Below are 12708 nucleotides of genomic sequence, written 5' to 3'. Positions count from 1 at the left end.
TTCTGTGCTGATAGTATGTAGTAAAATTATTAAACTGCATTTTGAATTGGTATGATTTATTTTAAAGGTCAAAAAGAAAACCCGTCTGCGATGGAAGATTTTGATGACTTAACTCAGTCATCTGAAACAGCCTCAGAGTACGGCAGGTTTTCTTGCCCTAATTATGAAGCTGTATTAAAACTAATTGAGCATCTTAGCCTGGAATGCAAAGGTAAGCCCACTGCACCTAGAAGAGAGCAGCAGCTGTCACATTCCCTCACGCTGCACCCTGAGCACTGATGTGTCTCAGTGCATGGCAGGGGCACAATGAGACTCATATACAGTTAGCCAGAAATTTTATTATTCCTACTGTATTTGCCTCAGTGTGAGTGATAGGTCTAGGATTTTAAAGCCACTATTTCTCTCTTGAGTGTTTACTATGATTAGGTCAGTCTACCAGGAAAACTTTGGAATGCTTTGGAATTGTTTCTCTGCTAACCTCACCCATCTCTTGAGACCAAGATCTCCTGCAGAACCCTAATCATTTGTTGTTAGCAATTAAGATACAGTCATGTCAACACCTTGCTTAAGATCCAACAATTGGTCTAATTTCATTTATACTGCATGCCTGTGTGTCCATCTTGTGCCTCAGAAGTTTGTCCTTGTAATGGAGCTTTTTCTTTCCTATATACACAAAGTATATCATTTGAAAATTTAGACATGTTGTTAAACATGTTGACGTATGCTAAACACACATTTAGGCACCATATCAAGATAGCAACAGATCTACCCTCACAACACTGTTTCTACGTGTGCTTAGGAGCTCACAAAATCATCTCCATGTTTATACCATCTTCCAGTCCCTTCCTTCAGAAGCATAGATGTTGTCAGTTGTTTTAACCTTCCCCGTGGATTGTAACGCATATAACACAATTACATATAACACAGATCAATAGCAATGTTTAGCATTTCTCCATGTCCAGGATAGGCTTCAAAGCTACTGAGAAACCCTGTCTCGAAAAACAAAAACAAAAACAAAAAAAAGGCAAATTGTTTATTTGTCTGATTTTAGTTTTAGTTTGTTGTATATTTTCTCGATGTCATTCCTTCATCAGCTGTCTCCACTCCAGTTTTTGGGCTGTCTATGTATTCTCTTTATAGTATCTTTCTTAAGTGCTGTTTTCTTTTATACTGGAGAATGAGCTCAGGGCCCCCCACATTCTAGGCAAGCATTCTAACAGTGAACTACATCCCTAACATTAGTAAAGATATTTTGAAGAGCAAGAATTTAAATTTTTATAAAATCCAATTTATGTTTTGTTCAGTTATGGATTTTTATTTTGGGGTCATAGCTAATAATCTTCATCTAGCCCAGTCTTGGTTTAGAGGTTTTAGGTCCATTTTGAGTTTATTTTCATACACAGTGTAAGATTTGAGCCAAGTTCATTTTGTGGCTGCGAATATCCAGTTGTTCCTGATCCACATGTTGGAAAGTCTATCTATCCTTTCTCCCCTCCAGGGTAGCTTGTGCTTGCTTTTAAATGTTCAATATGTTCCTGTAGGCTCTGTTGTTCTTCACTGATTTATTTGGCTTTCTTCATATTAGTGTCATACTGTTTTGGTTACTATATGTTTGTTATATCGTAAATGGACTCTGTTCTTACAGGTTTTCAGGGTAATTTTATAGTCTAGGTGTTTTGCATTTCCATATAGCTTTACAATTTATTGATTGGTTTTTTGCATTTCCATATAGCTTTCTGGTTGATTTTTATCTGCACTTGCTTTTATATAGTCATAAGGATTAAACAAGCCTTGAAAATATTCCTCAGTTCCTTAGCCATTGATGTCAATGTGAATTTTAGAATCATCTTGTCAATTAAAAATAATTGACAATTTTAATTAAAAATAAGGATAAAAATAACCTGAGTTGTGGTCCTGCGCTGACCATTAGACTGCCAAGCATTAACATCTGAGCATATCCTCAAGCTACTAAGCAATAGATTGCATTTATTTTCATAGATAACATTTTATATTTTCATGTTGCTAGAATTTCCATGTCTTTGTGCAATATGTGTGTGTGTGGTCTGCCTATCTATCAGTCATCTCTCTCTCTCTCTCTCTTTCTCTCTCTCTCTCTCTCTCTATATATATATATATATATATACAGACACATATGTATTCGTGTGTGGGTATTTCTAATTTCTATATTTTATCAGTTTTATCTGCATTTTAGCTATCTTGATAAAATAATATTCACTTTGTAAAATAGCATTATAAAGATATGGGAACATATCTTTACTTATATTTATAGGGCTTAGTATAGCATTTTAATACATATCATGATGTATAATTACCAAAACATAGCTTTTATATATCTATAACCTCAAGCTGTCATCACTTTTTAGCTGTGGGAACATTGAAAGTTCTGTCCACTAGCTACTGTGAAATAGTTAATGTTAAGCATAGTCGTCCTATCGTGTTATGTGGCACTAAAAGTGATTCTTCTCACTCGACTGCTTCGTCCCCTTTCTATGCCCTATATACTCAGTATGAGAATGCATGAATGTGGCAACAGACTGTCCTTCATATGCAAAATGTACTCACCTATTCTATCCTCATGTTGGTGTCTCCCTGATTCAGATTCTGGTAGCCTATTAAAAATCCAAGACGCAGTTCATTCACATAGAAGGTTAATTGAACTTAAGGACAGGCACTGCAAGGCACTTCTGGGAAAACTTGGAGCTGTGGAGAGTGAAGTGAGTGGGCTCCATAAGCAGCTATCAGACGCCGAACATGAGAAAATAAAGCAGGAACAAGAACGCTGCACGCTAAGGTATGACATCTCAATGTTAACCATGTCTAAGGGTTAGGGGTTATGGCTTAGTGGTAGAATACTATGCCCAGCATGTGGAAGGCCCTAGGTTTTAATCCCCATAACTTCAACAGGAGGTGGGGAATCAAATTTTGAGCTGGTTGTGGTAGTGTGTGTAATCCCAGCATTTGGGAAGCAAAGGCAATAAATCTCAAATTCAAGGCCAACGGCAGACAGGGAAACGCTGCTGAGGAAGGCGAAGAAGAGAAGGAAGACAGAGGGTGGGAAGGAGGAGGAGGGAATCGAGGAGGAAGGGGGGAAACAGCAGAGGCAGCACTCTTAATCTTGTGAACTATATGCATTTTGGCATTGACACAAAAAATGAGCTATCATCTCAGAGGGAATAAGTTTATTCTGGAGACAAATGTAAGTAGCCATGGCCCCAAATACCAATATGGTCACAATTTATAAATTAAGGCATTTTTATTTATTCTTTTCTCATGCAATACATCCTGACTGCAGACTCTTCCCAGTCTCCCCCTCCCTCCCTGTTTCCCAGATCCACCACTGCTCCTCTGTTTCCCTTTAGAAAAGAACAGGTCTCCCAGGATGTCAGCTGAACATGGCATAACAAGACACAATCAGACTAGGCACAAACTCTCATATTAAGGCTGGATGAGGCAACTCACTAAGAGGAAAAGAGTCCCAAGGGCAGGCAAAAGAATCAGAGACACCCTCACTTCGACTGGTGTCAGATATGCAAAGCAGAGAAGTATCTGCTATAGACCAAGATGCTATCCGCTAGCATTCTTAGCCTTTGGGTTAAAGTCTAATGGTATCTTTTAAAAAGGCTCTCACTGGGTAGTCAGAGATGTTCACTCAAACAGAGGACAATACATGGTTGTTTAGGAAGTGAAAGATATCCCTTGATAACTGTGGTCTGCAACCTTCTAGCTCTCCACGGTTTCAGAATAAGTCAGCCAGATGTGGCTTTGGGAGGGGAGCTTCAGGTCAGAGTTCATCTTTTGGGCAAGAGGCACATTTTTTGCTAAAAGACATAAATATTATTTTATGTTCCACTGTACTAGGAAGGCTCATTTCCAAAATCGGTTAGAGATGAGGCTGAGCTAAGAGAAATGCAGAGAGAGAGAGAGAGAGAGAGAGAGAGAGAGAGAGAGAGAGAGAGAGAGAGAGATCCCCAGTTTATACCACGTAATGTGTTTGGGTATTAGATTGATACTGGCTTCATAGAAGGATTTTGGGACTATTCCTCTGCTTCTTTATTTTGAAGGACTGGTTCTAGATCTTCATTGATTTTTGTTTGTTTGTTTTTCAAGTGCTGGGATTAAAGGTGTGCGCCACCACTACCACCGCCTGGCTAGATCTTTGAATGCCTGGTTGAATTATGCTGTGAACACTTCTGGTCCTGAATTTTTCTTAACTGGAAGGCTTTTATTACTATTTTAATCTCCTCATTTGGGGGGGGTCATGTTGGTGTTGTTGACTTCTTTTTTATTTAATTTTGGCTGAATCTAGAAAATCACTCATTTCTTTTAGAGTTTCCAACTTCATAGAGTACATGTTTTTAAAATATTCCAATATAATATTCTGAATTTCTTTAGGGTCTGTTGTAATATTTCCGTTCATTTCTGACTGTTAATTTGTGTCTCCTTTTTCCTTCTTTCTTTTTTTCTTTCTTTCTTTCTTTCTTTCTTTCTTTCTTTCTGTCTTTTTTTGTTAGTTGAGCCAAGGGTCTGTCAGTTTTGTTTATTTTCTCAAAGAACCAGCTCTTAGATTTGTTGATTCTTTGTATTGTCTTCTGTGTTTTTATTTCATTAATTTCAGCTCTGATTTTTATTATTTCTTGCCATGAACTGGGTTTGGATTTGATTTGGTTTTGTTTTTCCACCTCTTTTTGTTACATCATTAAGCTATTTGTTTGCACTCTAATTTTTTTTTTTAATGTAGACACTTAGAGCTAAAAATTTCCCTATATGGGAGGGTACCTTGCCCTCTCTTAGGACAGGAGGGGGAGAGGAGAGGGTGAGTGGGGGAGCCAGAGGGAAGTGGGAGAAGGGGAGGAAGTGGAAATTTTGATTGGTATTATTTATAAAGTAATAAAAAAAGAAAAATAATATGACTTAAAAAATAAATAAATTTCCCTGTATGACTGCTTATGTGTCCCCCGCGGTTTTCATTTTCACTCAGTCCCAGAAAGTATTTTTTATTTCTTTCTTGATTTCTTCTTTGACACATTCATTGTTTCATAATGAGTGTTTTAATATCCACAGGTGTGTATATTTACTATTTGTTTTGTTTTGCTGTCAACTTTAAGATTATTGTACTCTGGTGAGATAAGGTATAAGCAGTGATTTCAGTCTTTAGGAATATGTAAGTATTTGTTTGTGTCACAGTATGGTTTGCTTTATAAAAGCATCTGTGTACTGCTGGCGAGAATGTGAATTCTTTAATTCTTTGGTGTTTGGACAGATATGCTGTAGATATCTGTTAAGTTCTTCTGATGTGTGAAAGCAATTAATTTTGATGTTTCCTGTTTTTGTTTTGCCCAGGTAACCTGTACATTGGAGAAAGTGGGATACTGAAATCACCTACTATTGATGCTAATCAGTGTCTTCCAGTTGTTGATATTTTCTGAGATTGGGTACCCTGGAGTCTGGTGCATATCTGCTTAGAATAGTAATGTCTTCCTGCTTATATGTTCCCTTGATTTGGATAAATTTCCTATACTTTTTACCTCTTCTGATTTGTTTCATTTGATGATATTTTGTCAGATATTAGGATAGTGACACCTTCTTGCTTCCTGGTCCCATTTCCTTAGAGTACTTCGGTTCAGCCTTTCACCCTGTCTTTAAAATTAAGCTGTGTGGTTTTTTTTTTCATTTCCTCTTTTTTTTAAGGTTTGTTTGTTTGTTTGTTTGTTTATTTATTTATAATGTTGACAGTATTCTGCTGGCAAGCCAAAAGAGGGCACCAGATCTCATTACAGAAGGTTGTGAGCCACCATGTGGTTGCTGGGAATTGAACTCAGGACTTCTGGAAGAACAGCCAGTGCTGTTAACTACTGAGCCATTTCTCCAGCCCCCTAAGCTGTGTTTCTTATAGGCAGCAGATAGGTGGGTTTTGTTTCTTGATCCATTCAGTCAGTCTGTGTCTTTTGATAGGAGAATTGCGGCCATTGCTATTCCAGTGTGTGTTAGTTGTGATCATGTTGTTGATTTTTGGTCTTGTTTGTATTCTCAGCATGTTTTTTGTTTGAGTAGTTACCACTTTGTATTCCTTTTCACAGTCTCTCTCCTATGTTCATTCTCTTCAGCCTGAAATAATGCTTCCTATATTTTCTTCAGGCTTGGACTTTTGGATATACATTTTTATAGGGGATAATGTTGTGGAAAGTTTTGCTTTTCTCTTCAATCATAGTAGATAGTTTTCATAAATACATTAGTCTACATTTTTTGTCATTGGTTTTTAAGACTTGGTGTGCATTGCTCTAGACTCATTAGGCTAAAAAAGTTTTCATAGAGAAATTAGCTGTATTCTAATCGATTTTCATTTATATCTGACTTGCATTTTTTTTCTCCTGTATCTTTCAATACTCTTTCTTTGTTACTTAGTGTTTTAAGAATGGTGTGCTGTGGGGGATTTTCTTTCTGGTCTTGTCTATATTATGTTTTGTGTGCTTCTTATATTCATATGGGTGTGTTTTTTTCTTGTTTATGTACATTTTCTTCTTATATTCATATGGGTGTGTTTTTTCTTGTTTATGTACATTTTCTTCTATGAGCTTATTTAATACATGCTTTATGCCACTGACTTGGGATTCGTCTCCCTCAGCTATGCCTATAATTCAAAAGCTTTTTCCTGTGCTTTTAATTTTCTCATATTTGTTGCTTATTTGGTTTAGATCCTCTATTTTATCTTCCAGACCTGATACTCTGTCTTCCACTTGAGTCATTCTATTTGCTAGGCTTTCCTTTGAGTTCTCTAGTTGGGCTACTGAGTTTTCAATTCCATCTTCATTTCTGCTTGAGTTCTCTTCAGTGTTTCTGTTTCTTTATTTTATTCTGCTTTCAAGTCCTGATTGCCCTCCTCACTTCCATCAGCCTTTTATGTTTGTGTTTCTTGGATGCCACTTAAGCTCTTCTCCCTGATTTCACTGAACAATTTCTTTGCATTTTCTTTAAACTGCTTGAATTCTCTGAGGAGGTTTATACTTTTTCTTTTAATTTCTGTGTCCTGGAGTTCATCTAGGTAAGTTTCATGGGCAAACATTTCTACAGCACTGGTGGATTTTGGAGAGGAGACACCAGCTTGATCTTTCCTATTGTTAGCCTTCCTTAGGTGAGATCTGGGAATGCAGGCTTCCTTCCTCAGTCTTAATTTTGTCATGGATGGAGCAGTACTGGGGAGAGAGAAGGTGCTGAAGCAGGCTTGGATCTAGAGATTGGAAATGGCCATCAGGTAGGCAGAGGAGACTGGCCTAGTATGTAGAGAGAGCCCGCCTTTTGGGGGCGGGACGGCTCGGGCAAATGTTTACTTAAATTGGGGCGCGCAGACGCTGCAGCCCATTTTTCCTGTTTCCTGTTTCGGTGCATCGCTGGAACTCCGGTTGCATGAGTGTGCTATTTACATTAAAGTTGTATCATCTTATACCAATTTGTCTGTATTAATCCGATCTGCCTTCACTAGTACACAGGAATTACTTCTTGTTCCAAGCTGAGAGTATGGGGATAGATAGGTCTGAACGGCAAAGTTGGCTATGACCTGGGAGAGTTGTGTTGTGTGGCAGTTGGGCATGGAGGATACTGAACCAAGCCTAGAGCTCCTCTGCAGTGAAGGCAGCAAAGGCCTGACTAGGCTGGTCCACTCATTGTGGGAGATGGTAGAGAGGGTGTGGATGAAGAGGTCAGTGGTCCTCACCAGGACAGAGCCTGGAGAAGGACATGGGTAGTCTGCACGTGGCATGGGTTGTGAAGGCCTCATGAATGATGGTAGACTGAGTCTTGGTGGAAGCCTAGATGTTGACTGCAGTACAGGAGGAGGTTGTGGAACTAGGTCAGGTTGTGGGATTGGGGACCCTGTGGAAGCCTAAAGGTCTCCACTGCCAGGCAGGGGCTGTCAGACTTGGCTAGGGCACTGGCTGGAGGACGCAGGCTCTCTCTGGCACGATGTGGCAGACAAGTATTGGGGGGTACTCACCAGGCTAGACCCTGGAGGAAGATATGGAAATTGGTATGGAGTGGGGTGGTTTAGGCAACACAAAGAGTTCTGGGAGTGGATCTCAGTAGGTTTTTTTTCCTTTGATCAATCCTGATGGTTTGATTCTTCAGTATTTAAATAAATGTTGTTACTTTCTGTGTACTTGTATTAGTCACTTTTTGTTGCTGTGACAACATAGAGCATCCTATAAGGAATTCTTACTATTATAGAGCATGGCTACTTTCTTCGGTAGGCATCCTTTCGAGATAGATCCTGTAGAGCAGTCATCTCCGCTGGGAACGGTTTACTCCTTAGCTCTTCTTATGAACACAGGATCTTTACTCCTGGGCTGCTCTGTTGCACTTCTTCTCTTTGACACAGTAAGGTGGCAGCCTGACCCAGGAGAGAGATTAGGAGGACAGATTGAGACATGTATCTGAGTGAGAAAGTCAGTTCATCTCCAGAGCCAGTTTTTTGGTGAGGCAGTTTATCTATATAACGTGTTTGTGAATGTGTGTGTGTGCATGTATGTGTGTGTGCATGTGTGCATGTATATACATGTGTGAGTGCATGCATGTGTGCACGTCTGTGCATGCGTCCATGGTTGCATGTGTGTGGCATTTGCTTCTGTGTAGAACTCAAGTCAATGGTTTACATTGAATAGGAAATTTGCTGTGGAGTCCAGTGAAAAGTGGCTATGCCCAAAGCACCTCCTTCTTATGACCTACATAAAATTGTTCAAACAAGTCATGAGTTCTGTGTTGTGCGTTGCAAAAAGGCTGACAAGGGACAGAGAGCATCTCATCTCCCCCTTTTGGTGTGCTACAAGACATAGAACCCTTGACTTGGGTTCCTTTCTGATCGCTTTAAATTTTGTAAGGTGGCAACTATGTGTCACTCTGTACTTATGATAAGTATGTCACCTTATTGAAGGTGACAGCACCCTCTGCCTTTGTTGGTGTCTGACTTGATATTGTCCCTGACTAGTCTTGAGGCGGCCAATTACTTGAAAACCTATACCCAGTTTGTGTGTGTTTGAAAATGGAGGCGTGACGTCAGAAGGGGCAACAGTAAGTAAGAGTCTTCAGAGGAGGGTTCAAAAATACTCTAGAACGTAGACATTTTAGGATAAAATTAAATAAATGATGAGCCTAGCAAACTAACATTTCTAACAAAATGCATTCCTAACATAAGCATTTTTAAACTGCAGATTTGCTTTAAAACAAGAGGAGGAGAAGAGAAAAAATGCTGACTGGGTTTATGAAAAAACGAAGGCTCAGCTAAGAGAAAAAGAAGAGCAGTATAATAAAGAAGTTAAAATGAAACAAAAGCTTGAAATACGTGTTAGAGAACTGGATGTGGAATTGAAGACTGCAAGAAATAGTCTTAATAAAGTAAGTTAATCATGTACAAATAAAATTTGGTTTTGTTTTTATCAATATTGCTTATACCTTTGGATATATTGAATATAAACATACACAATCATATGTTACTTACATATGGGACATGATCTGAGAAATACATATTGATCTGCAGTCATCAAAAGTGTGCACTCACGCAAGTGTAACCCATCTAACTCATCACCCAGGCAATGCAGTCTCAGCCTTATGACGTCCTTGAGTGGAGTGGAGACTTCCTTGGCTCTCTCTTTATGCTTACTAGGGAGGCTTGGGTCATGCAAACTCAGCTGTGTCCAAAGCCACCCTCAGCCAATGGCTTCCAAGTTCACTGTTTCATGTCCACAAAGAATAAGGAAATGTGAACACAGAAAAATAAAGAAATACAGATTCATTAAGGAAAATTGAGAATGAATTCACCAGACGAGGACAGGCTCCAAAAGAGAAACGCCATCGTGCTGCTCTGATCGTTTGTGTTGCCCTTGTCTTTCATGGGTTCTATAGAGAGAATTCAGTGGAGCCTGATAGGCTCTCCAGGGATTGGTCTTTCTGTGCACATAATGGGCCCAGCTAATGAGAAATTGCTATGCCTTGTGCATGCTGTCCTGGCTCTACCTAAGAACTTTTATCCAGTCAGGGAAGGGGTCACATGTGATATATGACTAGCTGGTGATCGACCATGGGTCCTGCCCGCACTACCAAAGGGCAGCTAGCTCCTGTCTCATTACGGGACCACTGTGTTTTCTTATGTGGTAAATGACAGTATTATTTAGGTTCTAAATAAAAATAGTGTCGTGAGGCCGGGCGATTTTGGCGCATGCCTTTAATCCCAGCACTCGGGAGGCAGAGGCAGGTGGATCTCTGTGAGTTCGAGACCAGCCTGGTCTACAGAGCGAGTTCCAGGACAGGCTCCAAAGCCACAGAGAAACCCTGTCTCGAAAAAAAAAAAAAAAAAAAAAAAAAAAAAAAAAAAAATTGTGTCGTGAGAGTGCTGGAAGTTGTCTAGGGGATTGACAAGCCCATTCCCTGGGATGAACAAAGAACTGAGTGAGCATCTAAGAAAAAGCAAAAGACCAGGCAATAGAGAAAGCAAGAAAGCCAAAGCAACCCCTTGGGATGGGAGGGTCCCTAAGGCTGGGAGTCTGCTAGATCGGCTCTGGGTTGGATGTTCTCTCGGGCCTCTAAGTCCTTCCTGTTCCCCTATTGATCCAAGTCCAAGAAGACGGTCTTGGGCTTCCATGGCGATTTCATGAAGTGCTAGCTAGCGGTCTGAAAACCTTCGTTGTGTCCTTCCAAAGGCAAGGTTGTGCCTTTCCTGCTCCAGAATCATCTTCAAGTATCTTCAGACTGAACTCCTAATCCTCCTGGATCTGCCCACTGGAGTTCTTGCATCACCAGCATGTGCCGCAATTCCTGATTTTACAGTGTGTTCTGAACGGAACCCAGGGCCTCAGGCAAGCACCCTGCCACCTGAGCTGTGTTCCCAGCACCAAGTTTTGTTTTTACTGCCGAAAAAGCTGGCTATCATTTATGTGATCAAATGACGACTGATTCATGTGGGAGGCAGGTTCCTGAGGATTTGATCCACTCTTTGAACATTTTTTCAAAGTTTGTCTCTTAATATGGTTTTATCTTGTCATGTGGTATAAGAATAAATCCTTCTCTAAATGTGTCTAGGCTATAGAGGAACGGAATGACATTGAGAGGCGGCTTTTGCAAGAACAGAATGCCAGAATCCTGCAGGACCAGATCCTGGCAAATCACCTTCACAAACAAAAGGAGCTGAAAATGGCACAAGAGAAAATCAGTTCCCAGGTACTGTCTTCAGTCTCTTCCGTTTTAGACTTTAGTCTCTGTATATGTATTTGTATGTGTGCATAGCTTTTAAAGACAATTAAAGGGCTCATAAAAAGTACAGAGCACTTTTCAAAATTCTATGTGGATATACTTACTAATACACAATTTGATATGGGAATGGCTTTTTCAGAAAGTTGGATAAAGTAATGTTAACTCAAGTCCAACTGTTTACAATACAGTAATGAAATTCACAGTAGCCTTGTCTAAATGTTCATGTGCAATTTTAGGCATCATAGAGTAATGTCTTTCACAGTGGTCTCATCCATAAGGATTCATTTTTACATGGTCACAAAAGCCTTGTTAATAACAATGTTTCAATCATCTGCACTGGGACTGTGTTTTCTCCCTCTTGATCTGTTAATGGACAGATCTGCTTACTTGTCCCAACATTTGATAAGGAGGAAAAGCACAGCCAGCAGAGATCATATTTCAGACGTCATTTTCTTCTTTTCCAGAGGAGTAGCAGTTCCCTCCAAATCTGTATTTCAGCACAAAGAGCTTTTGACAGCAATGATACACTGTAGTGTAGACAGAGAACCTTGTTACCACTAAGTCTCACCCAGAACAAACGCTTTGGTTTCTGTGCTGTGATTTCTACAGTGTGGTGGCTGGAGCCCAGGTGTTTGCTGCACAGTTTTTCTCACAGTGAGACAGTTCTCTAAGCTCAGAGCTGGACCTACTTATTTCATACAGACATTTCAAGATAACACTATAGAAAGGCCTCTATACCCTTCTCCAAAGGTATTTAAAGGATGTGAAAGATAAGGTATTTCTCTTATATTTTAGGCGTATTTGGAAGCACATAAATAGTAGGAACAAGTTTAATACTTAATATTCAAAGTAAATCAATGAGAAATTATATAGATTTTGTCATTGGAGCGTTAAAAAGCAACTTTATTTAGATATAACAGATGTAATACTAAATAGTTTATACATTTGACATAGAATTCACTGTTTCTTAATATACACACAGAGTTTCATAACTACTTCCAGCATCACAAGCAATTTTAAACCGTTTTCATTACTTTGAAAAAGAAACCATACACTTTTTATTTGGGAAACCTCTAGTGACTGGTCCCTCCCTTATCTTCTGTGCTAGAAACCCATCAGTCTGTTCCTTGTCTCCTTAAAGTCCCAGATATAGTCTTTTTGTGTGTCTTATTTCTCTTAAAATAATGCAACTTATGTAATTTCAAGTGTCAGTCCTTTTCCTTCTGTTATCGTGTATCTGCCACTTACCACTCACCAGCTGAGAGATGTCAAGGCTCCACTTGCTGGCTGTCTTGGTTGCTTCTCTTTTGCTGGGAAGAAACACTATGACTAGAGCAACTTACAGAGGAAAGGCTTTATTGGGGCTTACAGTTTTAGAGGCTGATTCCATGACCATCCTGTTGGGGAGCATGGCAGTAGACATGGCGCTGAAGTAGTTGAGAGCTTGCATGCCTA

The 12708-nt window shown here is 39.6% G+C and overlaps 1 protein-coding gene across 1 annotated transcript in view; it reads left to right on the top strand.

Annotated features, from left to right (window-relative positions):
- Positions 1-90: 90 nt before the first annotated feature.
- Positions 91-12708, top strand: part of LOC101998449 (ankyrin repeat domain-containing protein 26-like) — a 31644-nt gene continuing 19026 nt past the window's right edge. The window contains exons 1-4 of the mRNA XM_013347441.1: positions 91-211; positions 2620-2812; positions 9219-9402; positions 11083-11220. Of these exons, the coding sequence (XP_013202895.1) occupies positions 91-211; positions 2620-2812; positions 9219-9402; positions 11083-11220 (636 nt within the window). The remainder of the gene's footprint in view (positions 212-2619; positions 2813-9218; positions 9403-11082; positions 11221-12708) is intronic.

Source organism: Microtus ochrogaster, chromosome 1 (assembly GCF_000317375.1).
Source record: "Microtus ochrogaster isolate Prairie Vole_2 chromosome 1, MicOch1.0, whole genome shotgun sequence".
Taxonomy (NCBI): Eukaryota; Metazoa; Chordata; class Mammalia; order Rodentia; family Cricetidae; genus Microtus; species Microtus ochrogaster.
Note: the sequence above shows the minus strand (reverse complement) of the source record. Positions and strands in the feature narration are given on the sequence as shown.